General features: G+C 38.7%; 1 protein-coding gene and 1 non-coding gene across 4 annotated transcripts in view; one reads left to right on the top strand and one right to left on the bottom strand.

The window, feature by feature from the left end:
- The window catches only part of RYR2 (ryanodine receptor 2), a 721,805-nt gene that overhangs the window by 445,426 nt on the left and 260,816 nt on the right, over positions 1 to 15,563 (top strand). For all 3 annotated transcript variants that reach the window (XM_072755910.1, XM_072755909.1, XM_072755907.1), the window contains one exon: positions 3,075 to 3,222. In XM_072755910.1, the coding sequence (XP_072612011.1) occupies positions 3,075 to 3,222 (148 nt within the window). The remainder of the gene's footprint in view (positions 1 to 3,074; positions 3,223 to 15,563) is intronic.
- On the bottom strand, positions 6,115 to 6,226 carry LOC112927424 (U6 spliceosomal RNA). The gene has a single exon (XR_003236531.1). It is a non-coding gene; the product is annotated as a U6 spliceosomal RNA (small nuclear RNA).

Below are 15,563 nucleotides of genomic sequence, written 5' to 3'. Positions count from 1 at the left end.
AGATGAATGTCAGAATCCAGATATCTTTCGGTTTCCAGGATGGTGATATGGTGATATATTACATATTTCTTAGCAACCTCCGCAGGTAGCAGAATGTAAATTACTATTTGTTAGGCACAGCATAGGCATGATAATACCAAGAGGGATAAATAAAGACTATAAAACAGGCTTGCATCAATTCAGATCATGTTTTACCAACTGAGATTTTGTTCAACTTAGTAAAGGATGAGTTTTCTTAGGTTTCTGGATTTCAGAGATCTCTCTATTCATGGTGGTGCGCTTGTTGTGGGAGTGACTAAGTCATGGAGCACATCCCAAGGCAGCATAGCAGAAGGCCCAAGAGCAAATTTGAGCCTTGCCTCTTAGTTACCAGGTGACCTTGGGCAGGCTACTTAAATTCTCTGCACTACTTGGGGACACCTGGGTGGCTTAGGGGTTGAGTGCCTGCCTTTGGCCCAGGTTGTGATCCTGGAGTCCCGAGATTGAGTCCTGCATTGGGCCCCCTGCATGGAGCCTGCTTCTCCCTCTGCCTGTGTCTCTGTTTCTCTCTCTCTCTCTCACTCAAATAAATAAATAAAATCTTAAAAAAAATTATTTGCACCACTGTTTCCTCATCAGTAAGTGATGTCACTTCATTATATAACTTACATATGAGAAAGGCTTCCAATAGTACTGGCCCCTACCAAATATGTCAGGTGGTTTGCTCTTCAATACCACGTCTAGAGTTTTACTCATATTCTCTTTAACTCTGACAACACTTCTGTGAGGGAGGAATCATTTTGATTCCCAGTTCACATATGGTGTACAGGGAGGCTTCACGGGAACAGTTTGCCCAGTGCTACACAGCTAGCAGGTGGCAGACCCTGCTTGGGCCTTCTGACTCCAGAGCCAACATTCTTCGCTTCCTTGTTGCAGTACATCTTGCCAGCTCAGTTTGGGCTGCCTTTACTTAAAATTTTTCAGGAATAAAATGTTTTCTCACTTACAGGCTTAGCCTATTGTTTAGGATCTAGCCTAAACATTGGTTTGAAAAAGTGAGTTTTGAAAATCCTTCTAAGCCAGTGACTTTTTGGCATTAGAAAGGCTAAAGGAAACTTGAAGAACCTTGATTTACCTCATAAAATATATTTTTATTTGAATTAAGCTGGTTGTAACTGATGTGAATGTCAACACTAAATCTGCTTAAGCATTTTGTGTGTGTGTGTGCGCGAGAGAGAGAGAGAGAGACAGAGAGACACAGAGACAGAGAGAACCTAAACCTTATAACCATGTACCCAAGAGGGATCAGGGCCCCACACTGGCTCTCTGCAAAAGGAGGGCTAACTTGCTGTGAAGTCCATGTAGCTCTATTAGACAAACCAGGATTTCCTGGAGTCCCTCTCTTCAGGTGGGGGCGGGGGGTGTGCTTCCTGTGTATATGGTTCCTCATAAAAGCACAGGCTTTTTGAGCCTACCAGAACTTTCATTTGGATAATTTCCCCACTCTTTCTCTCAGGGTCCATCTTGCTTCCACCATATTCCCCACTGGCATAAGCATATTTGCCAGATTCTGTATGAGTACTGTCTTGAATTTTTCATTACCTTCTTGTTGACATAATTTAGTTTAGAACGTCATTGAAAGCCCTTGAGAGCAGTTTACTTGGATTACTACTTCTCTGTCCCTCTAGCTCTGCTGCTTTCAAACATGAGTGTGCATCGGATCCCCTGGGGAGCACCTTTTAACAGATTCTCAGGACACCATCTTTAGAGAGTATGATTTTTTTTAAAGATTTTATTTATTTATTCATGAGAGACACAGAGAGACAGAGAGAGAGAGAGGCAGAGACACAGGCAGAGGGAGAAGCAGGCTCCATGCAGGGAGCCCGATGTGAGACTCCATCCCAGGTCTCCAGGATCACGCCCTGGGCGGAAGGCAGCGCTAAACCGCTGAGCCACCCAGGCTGCCCTAGAGAGTATGATTCATTCAAGGCTTCAGACTTCCTGTAGAGGAAAAGTTTGGAGGCAAAAACCACTGTAGAAGAGAGGGCTGCTGGGTGATGTGTCTGGCACCTGTGCTGTACTCTGTTTACACTGTTGGTTTACTTAGGGTGGCTTTGTAATGGCGCTCCCCACCAAGCAGTCTAGTGATCTGGACTCCAACCTGTCAGTCCATGCTCATGTATTCAAGAGCAGGTATTTAGTACAGATTTGCTAGAGAGACAGGAAAATATAGTAGGGAAAGCTTTCCTTGCTCCTAGTCACCCAGAACAAAGCCAGTCTACCATGTAGCATATTTGTTTTGAGGTTTGGAAGGATCCACAGCCTCCTCATTCTTCATCGTGCTCAAGTTAACCCGAGATTTGAGAATGCTTCCTGAAAAATGGAAAGTCTGACAAAATCTGCAGCAGTTTCAGAGAATCGATGGAAAGAAGTGATTTCTTTTGCCAGGCTAGTAGGAGAGCCAGATTTCATGCTTTGCCAACAGCAGTCTCATCACATTTTAAACCTGGAGCCTCGTTTGTAATAACCAAATTGTGAGTTTTGTACGTACTTCAGTACTTTTGCTATTAACTGGTTTCACAGGTTGGTGGAGTCACCCTAATGCATAGTGTTCAGGCTAGTTGAGTTCATAGAATGGTTGTCTGTAACACACTGGGTTTTTCTGAGAGAGGGCCTGCAGCCATAAGTTGTTTGTAGACTAAAATCACTGAGAGGTGACCAGTGATCACTTGGCTCTTCTTGTAACAAAGACTTGTCTGTCAACTGTACAAGGAAATTCTGTGTTCTCTAAATTAGTCCATTGCCCTGTGATCCTGGCAGATGGATGGTGGTGGAAATGATCCTTCCAGTTGGCGTTTGTTATTTTATTGTTTTTACTTTTTCTTCTCCTGGGGAGGGCCTGCAGTTACTCATTTGATTCAGTCTTTTATATTGCTAGGGGTTCAGTAACGTCCTTAACCTGAGAAGACCAAGGGTGTGGGGGAGCAGCTTTTATCTCAGGGGCTTTACTTTCTGTTGTATTTGGCAGCTGCCTCATTTCCAGAATGATTGCTTTAGTACTGCTTTGATGACCAACACCTTTTCTCTTCCTGTAGGATGTAAAGAACAGAAGAAACCCTCGCCTGGTTCCCTACACTCTTCTAGATGACCGCACCAAGAAATCCAATAAAGACAGCCTCCGTGAAGCTGTTCGCACGCTGCTGGGGTATGGCTACAATCTGGAAGCACCAGATCAGGATCATGGTATTTTGGTTTTTCTTTCTTCCTCTCAGGTTGCAAAATTGTGTAGTGGTTCTTCAAAGCCAAATAATTGACTCAAAGTGGGAAGTACAAAATTAAGTCCTTCAAGATGTCATCTAGTTTGTAACTTAAGCCAGTGGTTCAGAGCATTTTTTTCCTTAAGTACACTTGAGGGATTAAACCCATCTCTCAGAAGAGTGTCTCACCACCTGTGATTCTGCCCAGGGACAAAACTAGTTTACCTTCCCAAAGAGTCTGAGGTGAGCAGTGGAACTCTGATATTGCCCCCTCCCCCGATCTCCCAGCTATCCTTAAGAAGAGCTGGCTTAGTTGTTTATGGGAATAAACCTATAGCTAGTGTCTATGAATCTTCATTATTGATACTCCTACCTGTAGGCAATATTAACTAATTAGTGCAATATTTTGCTTTAAGGTGAACATGTTAGATTAGACATTCAATAAATATGTATGGAAGAAATGGATTTTCAGAGGTTTTATGAAGAACACATTTCCCTTAAATCATACCTTTTAAGAATATGATTTAAAATACCAATTCCTTTATCCTTTGCCTGAAGTTTCAATTGATATAAATATCCATATTTTTAAAATGACCGAGTGAAATAAACAATGTGTGTTTCCTTATAGTGCCTATACTTTTTTTGGTAGAAAGTTTTAAACAGTGTATTCTCAATATTCTCTAGTGAGTAATATTTTCAGTGTTTCTTGATAGAAATCCAGACTCTAGGGACATCTGAGTGGCTCAATGGTTGAGCATCTGCCTTTGGCTCAGGTTATGATTCTGGGATCCTGGGATCGAATCTGACATCAGGCTCCCCACGGGGAGCCTGCTTCTCCCTCTGCCTAAGTCTCTGCCTCTCTCTCTCCGTGTCTCTCATGAAAAAATAAATAAGATCTTAAAAAAGAAAAAAGAAGAAACCCAGACTGTAAGTTGTAATAGTAGCTAATGTTTATATAGTGCTTATCATGTGCAACAAGTATTTCTAAGACTTTCACAATTACATAATCCTCACAGTAGTCACGCTATGGGGATGGTCCATGCAATACGCTCATTTTATAGATTAGGAACCTGAGATTCTAAGACTTCTCTGAATGGAAAGCCATGTACTATGTTGTAGATGCAGAATCCCATCCCCAGGCATTCTGACTCTGAATTTCAGTCCCTGGAGTTGATTCAGTATGTAGTTACATCTTAGTGGCTCTTAGTGTAGATACTGAATCTCTACATTTGTTGCAAATAAAATTAGATATTCCCTTGATAACAATAATATTCACAATCATGATGTAACTACTTATTTTATCTTGAAGTCAGTTTTATAACAACATATCTGGTAGGCCCTCATTAACCAGATGCTACTATGAAAGGAACCAGGAGGATGCCTGTCTTAAAGACTGTCGTCCACATGAAAGGTGGAATGGAAGTAAATAATACAAGGTTCCTAAGCTAAGACAACAATTGAAAACAGTTCTGTGAATGTTTGGTATACAATATGCCCTTAAAGCTAATTGCTTCTTTTTTATATGATACTTTTAAATTGAAGTGTAATTTACATACAATAAAATATATATATAGCTCTTCACTGTTCAGTTTGGTGAATTTTGATAGTTAAATACACAAAAGGTACCACCACCCAAAACAACAGGGGGAACATATTTTTCATTATAAAAAGTTCCCTCCTATCTCCAACAAAATAACCACTTTCTAAATTTTGTTATCACAGATTAATTTTGCCTTTTCTTATACTTTGCTTATAAATGTAATCAATATTATATATTTTGTCTACATACTTTTGTTCCACATGTTTTTGTGATCATATATGTTTTTATATATGTCATAGAATTATTGAGTGGTATTCTATTCTAATAAACCATCCTTTTTTAATCCATTCTTCTGTTGATGAAGATTTGGGTTATTTCCAGTTGTTGGCTATTATGAATAAAACTGCTATGAACACTTGCAGACAGTCTTTGTGTAGACTTACACTTTTCATTTCTCTTGGGTAAATATATAAGTAAAAGTACCGAGCCATAGTGTTACGGGATTGCAGGGTTCTTGTCTCATGGAGTCGAAGAATCAATCTTGTGGACATGAAAGGATGGAATGAAGTGAAAGTTTATTAAGTGATGGTGAGAACAGAAAGGAAAGAGAAAGCTCTCTAGAGTGAGAAGGGTCCTGAATTGAGTTGTCACTGAGGGTTTTTAGGGCTGCTCCTTTATTGAAAACTTGACCAGGAAGCTTTTGATTTTGAGATTCTTGTGCTATCTTGGTTTGAGCAAGGACTATTGATAACACTGTTAATGACTTATATCTCTGAGATTTGGTCATTTTTTTGTGATCACACTGTTGCTAACAACAACAACAAAATCCCACCAAGCCAGGTGTTCTGGACTAAGAGGATAAACTGGCTAAGTGCTTTTGCCCATCAGGAATAGTTTCAGAGCCTAGTCAGGGGCTCCCCTGCCTCTCCTGGCCTATACCTTAACTCTTTCCTTACTTTATAAGAAGATTCCAAATGGTTGTGCAAACTTATTTTATTCCCATGACCAGTGTAGAAGGGTGCCAGTTGCTCCCACATCTTGGTCAAGAATTGATAGTGAATCTTTCTGATTTTAACAATTCTGGTAGATGCCAAATGGATCTTTCAGTTTTAATCCTCATGCTCTTCTTGAATAATAACGTTGAAGTTTTTTTCTTGTGGTTATTGGTATATGTGTTTTTTCAAAACTATATCCATTTTAAAAATTGCATTGTTTTGTTTTCTTTTTATTGAATTGTAAGTATATGTAATTGTAAGCATCTATACATACACACATGTATATGTGTATACATATACACATAAAACTTTTCTGGATATAAGGATTATGTCAGATATGGGAAACAACTTCTCACAGTTTATGGATTGTGCTTTCATTTTCTCCTTGCACAGGGACCATGCTAATCTTCTCTGTATCATTCCAATTTTAGTATAAGTGCTGCTGAAGCAAACACTGTGCTTTCATTTTCTCAATGAGATCTTTCAGAGAGCAGAACATTCTCAATTTTGATGAAGTCCATTCATGATTTTTTCCCTTAATAGTTGTACGTTTTATATCCTGAAAAAATCTTTGCTTATGCAAAAAACAAAGATTTTCTTTTGTGCTTTCTTCCTAAGTTTTATTATTTTACTTTTCAGGTAGGTCTATAATCTAATTTGAGTTGAGTTTTGTTTATAATGAGAGACTAAGGCCAAGGTCCATTTTTGTCCAGGTGGATATCCAGCTGTCTCAGCACTATTTATTGGAACAAATTATCCTTTCCCACCAAATTACCTTTGTCAAATATCTCTTGACCATTGGGTTTTATTGATATATACATTTATCTTTTTTTTATTTTACATTTTTTTTATTGTTTTGCTTATTTATTCATGAGAGACACAGAGAGAGAGGCAGAGACAGAGCCAGAGGGAGAAGCAAGCTCCCTGCAGGGAGCTTGATGTGGAACTCGATCCATCCCAGAACCCCAGGATCATGACCTGAGCCAAAGGCAGATGCTCAACCACTGAGCCACCCAGGTGCTTAAGGATATATCTATCCTTAAGTCAGTACCACACTATTGTCTTTATTATTGTCACCACATAACGAATCCTAAAATCAGGTAAGGTAGGTTTTCTAATTTCTTCTGTGAGAGGCTTTTCAGTCTCAGGGCTCCTTGGGTGGCTCAGTGGTTGAGCATCTGATTTGGCTCAGGTCATGATCCCAGGGTCCCTGGATGGAGTCTCACATCGGGCTTCCTGCAGGGAACCTGCTTCTCCTTCTGCCTATGTCTCTGCCTCTCTCTGTTGTCTCTCATGAATAAATAAATATCTTTTTTTAAAAAAAGAGGTTTTCAGTCCCCCCTTTTCTTTGCATGTCTTTATAAATTTTAGAATCTACTTCTCAGTTTAGTTTTGATGGGATTACAGTTGGCTTTGTAAATCAGTTGGAGAGAATTGACATTTTAAGAATACTTAGTTGACCAGTTCATGAATGTGACGTATCCTTCCATTTATTTTTTTTTTCCTTCCATTTATTTTGGTCCTCTTTAGTTTGTCTCCTACTTTTAGAGTAGAGGGCTTGCCCATTACTTTGTAGAGGTATCTGATATTTTGGAAACTATCATAAATGGATTAGTTTTCATTTCATTTCATCTTCCAGTTGTTCACTGTGAATATGAGAAACACAATTAGTATATGTATATGGTTATTACAGCCTGTGGTCTGGCAGAATTTATCTTACATTTTTTTCTCTTTTTTTTTTTTCATGTCTAAAGTTTATAGGATTCTCTACTTACATAACCATGATGTCTCTCTGCTTCTCCCTACAAAAAAGTTTTAATTTTTCCTTTATAATTATTATGTCTTTCTTGTTAGTTGACTTACTGAATTGGTAAAGACTTACAGTGTTTAAGAGAAGTGGTGAGAGAGGTTATCCTACTTTGTTCCCAGTCTTAAAAAAAAAAAAAAAAAGTCCTAACGTTTCACCATGAAGTATGATGTTAACTGTGGGTCTAGAAGCCCTTTATCACAGTGAAGAAATTCCTTTTTCTTTCTAGTTTGTTAGGAGCTTTTATCATGAATAGGATGTTGAATGTTGAATTTTGTCAAATACTTTTTTTTGCCATTTTTTGAGATGATTTTGTATTCTTATCCTTTATTCTAATATTATGAATAACATTGATTTTTGATTGTTAGATCAAGTTTGCATTTCTTGTATAACTCTACCTGTAGTGTATTTTCCTCTTCTATATATAGCTGGATTCTGTTGGCTATTTTGCGAAGGATTTTTGCATGCATGTCATAAGGAATACTGTCTTGTAACTTCCTTTTCTTGCAACATCTCTTTGTCAGTTTTCGATAAGAGTGTAGTCCTGGATACATGATAAGTTAGGAAATCCCCTTGTTTTCTAAATTTGGGTTAGTTTTATATTATTTCTTACTTAAATGTCTTATAGAATTCATCATTAAAACCATATGAGCCTAGGGGTGCCTGGGTGGGTCAGTGGTTGAGCATCTGCCTTTGGCTCAGGGTGTGATCATAGGGTCCTGGGATCGAGTCCCACATTGGGCTCCTTGGGTGGAGCCGTGGAGCCTGCTTCTCCCTCTGCCTGTGCCTCTGCCTCTCTGTCTCTCAGGAATAAATAAATAAAATCTTTAAAAAAAAATCAGCCTACGGTTTATCTTTTAGGAGAGATATTTAATTATAAATTCAAATTCTTTAATTTGAAAATTTTAAGACATTTAATTTTCTATTTCTTCTTATGTCAGTTTTGATAAGTTATACTTTATCAGTACAGTAATTTCAGTTAAATTGCCATATTTGGGGCACCTGGGTGGTTTAATCGGTTAAGCATCTGCTTTTAGCTCAGGTCATGATCCAGGGTCCTTGGATTGAGCTCTGTGTTAGGCTCCCTGCTTAGCAAGGAGTCTGCTTCTCCCTTTTTCTCTGCCCTTCTTTGCTTGTGTTCTCTCTCACACTCACTCACTCTCTCTCTCTCAAATAAATAAATAAAATTAAAAAAAATAATTGCAAAAAAAAAAAATAATTGCCATATTTATGGGCATCAAGTTGTTCTAACATCCTATTATCCCTTTGATATTCATAAAGTCTATAGTGACACCTCTTTTTATTCTTGGTGTTTTTTTTTTTAATTGTCAGTCTTCTTAGGATTTATTGACTTCATAGATCATTCAAAGAGTGAATCGGTCTTTTTTTTTAAATTTTTTAATTTATTTTTTATTTATTTATTTTTTTTGTGAATCGGTCTTAAATGTTTTTTTGGCTATTTAAAAAAATTTATTTATTTTCCCACCAATCATGAATTATGAGTCAATTCTCATCATCATGAGTGGCTGCATCTCATGTCTCCTTTGGGAAATGACACTGTTGAGTGTCTGTGGCATCCACTGGGGAACATCAGTCTTTGTTCAGTCTTAGACCTTCTGGCTTCACAGCTCCCTGAGCCCTCTTTGAAGTGACCTACTAAAAGTAATTTTTAATGAACAACTGGACATTTCAGATATATATATATATATATGTATATATATTATTAATACCTTATGATAATATAGCACCATGTGAACTAGACTTGTAATGATCATTTTGCAATATATACACATAGTAGATGACTATGTTGTACATGTGAAACTAATACAAAGGCATATGTCAATTATATCTTTAAAAAAAGGCAAATTGGTAATAGATAATGAATAGTAAGGGAAACTTCAAGTTTGAAAAACACATGAAGATATTTCAGATCTCCTTAATCATCAGAAAAATGCAAAGTAAAATCTTTATTTATGGATTTATATCCAACAAATTAAAATAATTAGAAAACAATATGATCCCAAGTGCTTAAAAGGATATTGACGCAGTAGGAACCCCATGTGTTTTTGTTGAAAGTATAACTTGGCAAAGCTGATGTGTGAAAAGCTTGTATTATTTAGAAACCACGAGTATGTCTCAGCAAATGTTATACTTGGATGTAAAAACACTTGTGTATAGGTCCAGACAGGGGTATGTAGGAACATGTTCATTATAGCATTGTGATCATGAGAGCTGAAAGCATCCTCTGTGTCCATTTCTTGGAAATATTATTAGATAAAAATAATAGGTTAAAAGAATAGCACACTACAATTCAGAAACAGTGATCACGAAGTATGGAATAGAGCAGTAACATATTACCATTAGTATAATTTCTAGTATTTTACAGCTTACAAAAATACAAAACTCTCCAAGGAAAAATACCACACCAATTGGAGTGATGCCAATGATGGAAAAAGGAGTGAGGAAATGTATTTTCTGATCGATCAAGGATTAAGAAAAAGGAAAAACAAAGTAACAGAGATGTGCACAGTCTCTGAGTTTCCCAACACACGCATGAACACACACACACACACACACACACTCTCTCTCACACATACAAACACACACACACACAAGTAAAACAAAAAGCCAGATTAGATGACATTCTGGCCTTGGAGATGGTTAAAAATATGATGGTACATTCATACAGTGTAGTATTATGAAGTTGTTAAATACAATGAAGTGCCTATAGGAAACAATCTGAGATGTATCATATTAAGGTTATAACAAAAAACACTCATCAGTGCTTACACATACACAGAGAAATTCTGTGGAAACAATGGTAATGGGGATTGCTTCCAGGAAAGATATCTAGAGAGCTCATAGACAGCTGTGGGAGCAGAAATTTACATTTTGCTGCATATCATTTCGTTTTTTTTTTTCTCATTAAACTTTTGTTTTAATGGGTCTCAAAATTCTGTGACAGATTTTTGGTCAAGTTTTTTCCATTAAAAAGTACTGATTTTAAAAACTAATAACTTAAAACTGCCACACATGCACAAAACAACAACAACAAAAAACAAATGGTCCACAAAACATTCTCCTTTCCTTCTGAAGGTTTTACAATGCATTGTTATCATTAACCAGTCTTTTTACTATTAAACTTAAATGGCCAATTGACACAATTGATTAAGACTAGGGTGGCAGGTATTGGGGATAATATTCATTTAGCCTTCTGAGCTTTCTGGGCAGACTTGGTGACTTGGCCAGCCTCAGGTGCCTTCTTGTCCACTGCTTTGATGACACCCACAGCAACCGTCTGTCTCATGTCACGAACAGCAAAACGGCCCAGAGGAGGATAATCAGAGAAGGTCTCAACACACATAGGTTTGCCAGGAACCATATCAACAATGGCAGCAGCCCCAGATTTCAAGAACTTGGGACCATCTTCCAGCTTCTTTCCAGAACGACGATCTATCTTCTCCTTCAGCTCAGCAAACTTGCAAGCCATGTGAGCTGTATGACAATCCAGCACAGGTGCATGTGCAGCACTGATTTGGCCTGGATGGTTCAGGATAATCACCTGAGCCGTGAAGCCAGCTGCTTCCATTGCCAGCTGCTGGGTCATTTTTGCTGTCACCAGCCACGTTGCCACGACGAACATCTTTGACAGATACATTCTTGACATTGAAGCTCACATTGTCCCCAGGAAGAGCCTCACTCAAAGCTTCGTGGTGCATTTCAACAGACTTTACTTCAGTTGTAACATTGACCAGAGCAAAGGTGACCACCATGCCAGGCTTAAGAACACCAGTCTCCACTCGACCCACTGGGACAGTACCAATACCACCAATTTTGTAGATGTCCTGGAGAGGCAGATGCAAGGGCTTATCAGTTGGACGAGTTGGTGGCAGAATGCAATCCAGGGCTTCAAGCAGTGTGGTTCCACTGGTATTCTCATGGGTGACTTTCCATCCCTTGAACCAAGGCGTGTTAGCACTTGGCTCCAGCATGTTGTCACCATTCCAACCAGAAATTGGCACAAATGCTACTGTGTCAGGGTTGTAGCCAATTTTCTTAATGTAGGTGCTGACTTCCTTAACGATTTCCTCGCATCTCTTCTGGCTGTAGGGTGGCTCAGTGGGATCCATTTTGTTAAAACCAACAATTAGTTGTTTTACACCCAGTGTGTAAGCCAGAAGGGCATGCTCACGGGTCTGCCCATTCTTGGAGATACCTGCTTCAAATTACCCAACACCAGCAGCAACAATCAGGACAGCACAGTCAGCCTGAGATGTGCCTGTAATCATGTTTTTGATAAAGTCTCTGTATCCTGGGGCATCAATGATGGTCACATAATACTTGCTGGTCTCGAATTTCCACAGGGAGATATCAATGGTGATACCACGTTCACGTTCAGCTTTCAGTTTATCCAAGACCCAGGCATACTTGAAGGAGCCTTTTCCCATCTCAGCAGCCTCCTTCTCAAATTTTTCGATAGTTCTTTTGTCGATCCCACCACATTTGTAGATCAGATGGCCAGTAGTGGTAGACTTGCTCGAATCTACGTGTCCAATGATGACAATGTTGATGTGAGTATTTTCCTTTCCCATTTTGGTTTAGGTTTAGCGGTGGTTTTCACGACACCTGTGTTCTGGCGGCAAACTCATTGCGAAAAAACTGCATATCATTACTTTTAAATTTTATACTCTCTTTGCATTACCTATTCAAACAAACAAAAGAAATGCACTGTTAAAAAAAATACATGGTCAGTATCCAAGAAAGGGAGTACATTTTACCCTGTATAAGGAAATGTGCAGTATAAGCCAGAAAAAGAATAATCATTGACAGTTATATTTTATTTTATTTTATTTTATTTTATTTTATTTTATTTTATTTTATTTTATTTTATTTTATTTTATTTTAATTTTATTTTATTTTTTCTTTCTTTTTTTAATATTAAATTTATTTTTTATTGATGTTCAATTTACCAACATACAGCATAACACCCAGTGTTCATCCCGTCAAGCACCCCCCTTAGTGCCAATCACCCTTTCACCCCCACCCCCCGCCCTCCTCCCCTTCCACCACTCCTAGTTCGTTTCCCAGAGTTAGGAGTCTTTATGTTCTGTCTCCCTTTCTGATATTTCCCACACATTTCTTCTCCCTTCCCTTATATTCCCTTTCACTATTATTTATATTCCCCAAATGAATGAGAACATACACTGTTTGTCCTTCTCCGATTGACTCATTTCACTCAGCATAATACCCTCCAGTTCCATCCATGTTGAAGCAAATGGTGGGTATTTGTCGTTTCTAATGGCTGAGTAATATTCCATTGTATACATAAACCACATCTTCTTTATCCATTCATCTTTCGATGGACATTGAGGCTCCGTCGACAGTTTGGCTTTTGTGGACATTGCTGCTATAAACATTGGGGTGCAGGTGTCCCGGCGTTTCATTGCATCTGTATCTTTGGGGTAAATCCCCAACAGTGCAATTGCTGGGTCGTAGGGCAGGTCTATTTTTAACTCTTTGAGGAACCTCCACACAGTTTTCCAGAGTGGCTGCACCAGTTCACATTCCCACCAACAGTGTAAGAGGGTTCCCTTTTCTCCGCATCCCCTCCAACATTTGTGGTTTCCTGCCTTGTTAATTTTCCCCATTCTCACTGGTGTGAGGTGGTATCTCATTGTGGTTTGGATTTGTATTTCCCTGATGGCAAGTGATTTTCTCATGTGCGTGTTGGCCATGTCCATGTCTTCCTCTGTGAGATTTCTCTTCATGTCTTTTGCCCATTTCATCATTGGATTGTTTGTTTCTTTGGTGTTGAGTTTTATAAGTTCTTTACAGATCTTGGAAACTAGCCCTTTATCTGATCGGTCATTTGCAAATATCTTCTCCCATTCTGTAGGTTGTCTTTTAGTTTTGTTGACTGTATCCTTTGCTGTGCAAAAGCTTCTTATCTTGATGAAGTCCCAATAGATCATTTTTGCTTTTGTTTCTTTTGCCTTTGTGGGTGTATCTTGCAAGAAGTTACTGTGGCCGAGTTCAAAAAGGGTGTTGCCTGTGTTCTCCCCTAGGATTTTTTTTTTTCCCTCTAGGATTTTGATGGACTCTTGTCTCACATTTAGATCTTTCATCCATTTTGAGTTTATCTTTGTGTATGGTGAAAGAGAGTGGTCTGGTTTCATACTTCTGCATGTGGATGTCCAATTTTCCCAGCACCATTTATTGAAGAGACTGTCTTTCTTCCAATGGATAGTCTTTCCTCCTTTATCGATTATTAGTTGACCATAAAGTTCAGGGTCCACTTCTGGGTTCTCTATTATGTTCCATTGATCTATGTGTCCGTTTTTGTGCCAGTACCACACTGTCTTGATATTATGAACAGCTATACGCCAATAAATTAGGCAATCTAGAAGAAATGGATGCATTCTTGGAAAGCCACAAACTACCAAAACTGGAACAGGAAGAAATAGAAAACCTGAACAGGCCAATTACCAGGGAGGAAATTGAAGCAGTCATCAACAACCTCCCAAGACACAAAAGTCCAGGGCCAGATGGCTTCCCAGGGGAATTCTATCAAACGTTTAAAGAAGAAACCATACCTATTCTACTAAAGCTGTTTGGAAAGATAGAAAGAGATGGAGTACTTCCAAATTCGTTCTATGAGGCCAGCATCACCTTCATTCCAAAACCAGACAAAGACCCCACCAAAAAGGAGAATTACAGACCAATATCCCTGATGAACATGGATGCAAAAATTCTCAACAAGATACTAGCCAATAGGATCCAACAGTACATTGAGAAAATTGTTCACTATGACCCAGTAGGATTTATCCCCGGGACACAAGGCTGGTTCAACACTCGTAAAACAATCAATGTGATTCATCATATCAGCAAGAGAAAAACCAGGAACCATATGATCCTCTCATTAGATGCAGAGAAAGCATTTGACAAAATACAGCATCCATTCCTGATCAAAACTCTTCAGAGTGTAGGGATAGAGGGAACATTCCTCAACATCTTAAAAGCCATCTACGAAAAGCCCACAGCAAATATAATTCTCAATGGGGAAGCACTGGGAGCCTTTCCCCTAAGATCAGGAACAAGACAGGGATGTCCACTCTCACCACTGCTGTTCAACATAGTACTGGAAGACCTAGCCTCAGCAATCAGATGTCATGGTTTCTGAAAGTTCAGAGTTTAGGGAGAACCATTGATTGTTGATTGGCAAGGTTGTGTCAATGAAGTTCATGGTCAACAAACAGGCTAGTGTAGTAGACTCCCCAGTGGAGGCTGAGCTCCTGGGTCTTGTTTACCTCTGTGTCCCAGTATACTGTAGAATGCCTGCTTCATAGTGGGGATTTGACTGTTCTTTATGGAAAATACATAGAGATTTATTTTCAGGAATCAATAGGGGGAAAAGGATATCTAAGTTAGGTGTTGAAGAGATCAAAATGTCAACAAGTAGAGTGTAGATGAAGCAGAGCTTTTCTGCCAGAGGGAAAGTCTATCTGATGTAAATAAGTATAGAAAGAGTTGAGGGATGATTGGTAGGCCAAGTTATGGCTACCACTGGAGAGAAGATGATATTAGTTGAAGGCGAGGGATTAGGACAAGATATGGAATAGCTTGAAAGCCCAGCTAAGAACTGTGGATAAATTTGCACAGGGAATTCTAGCTTCAGGAAGTTTTAAAGCAAAAGCTTGATGTGTGATCACAGTTTACAATAGCAATATAACTATGGCAACAGTGGGAAGGAACAGATTGGAGGGGGAGAGTGCTCAGAGATAGAGAGACCAGTTGGGATGCTTTGGAAAATTTCGGATTTTCAGAACAAGGGTGGTGAAAAATGGAAATTAAAAGATAGATGTGAGAGATTTTATGGAATAAAGCAAAATAAATCTAGTAATCATAGAGATAAGACTGTGCTGCCCTCACTGACTCTAAAAAAAAAAAGTCAAGGGCATAAAAATTTTGATAACATTGAATCTAAC

This window comes from Vulpes vulpes, chromosome 4 (assembly GCF_048418805.1).
Source record: "Vulpes vulpes isolate BD-2025 chromosome 4, VulVul3, whole genome shotgun sequence".
NCBI lineage: Eukaryota > Metazoa > Chordata > Mammalia > Carnivora > Canidae > Vulpes > Vulpes vulpes.
Note: the sequence above shows the minus strand (reverse complement) of the source record. Positions and strands in the feature narration are given on the sequence as shown.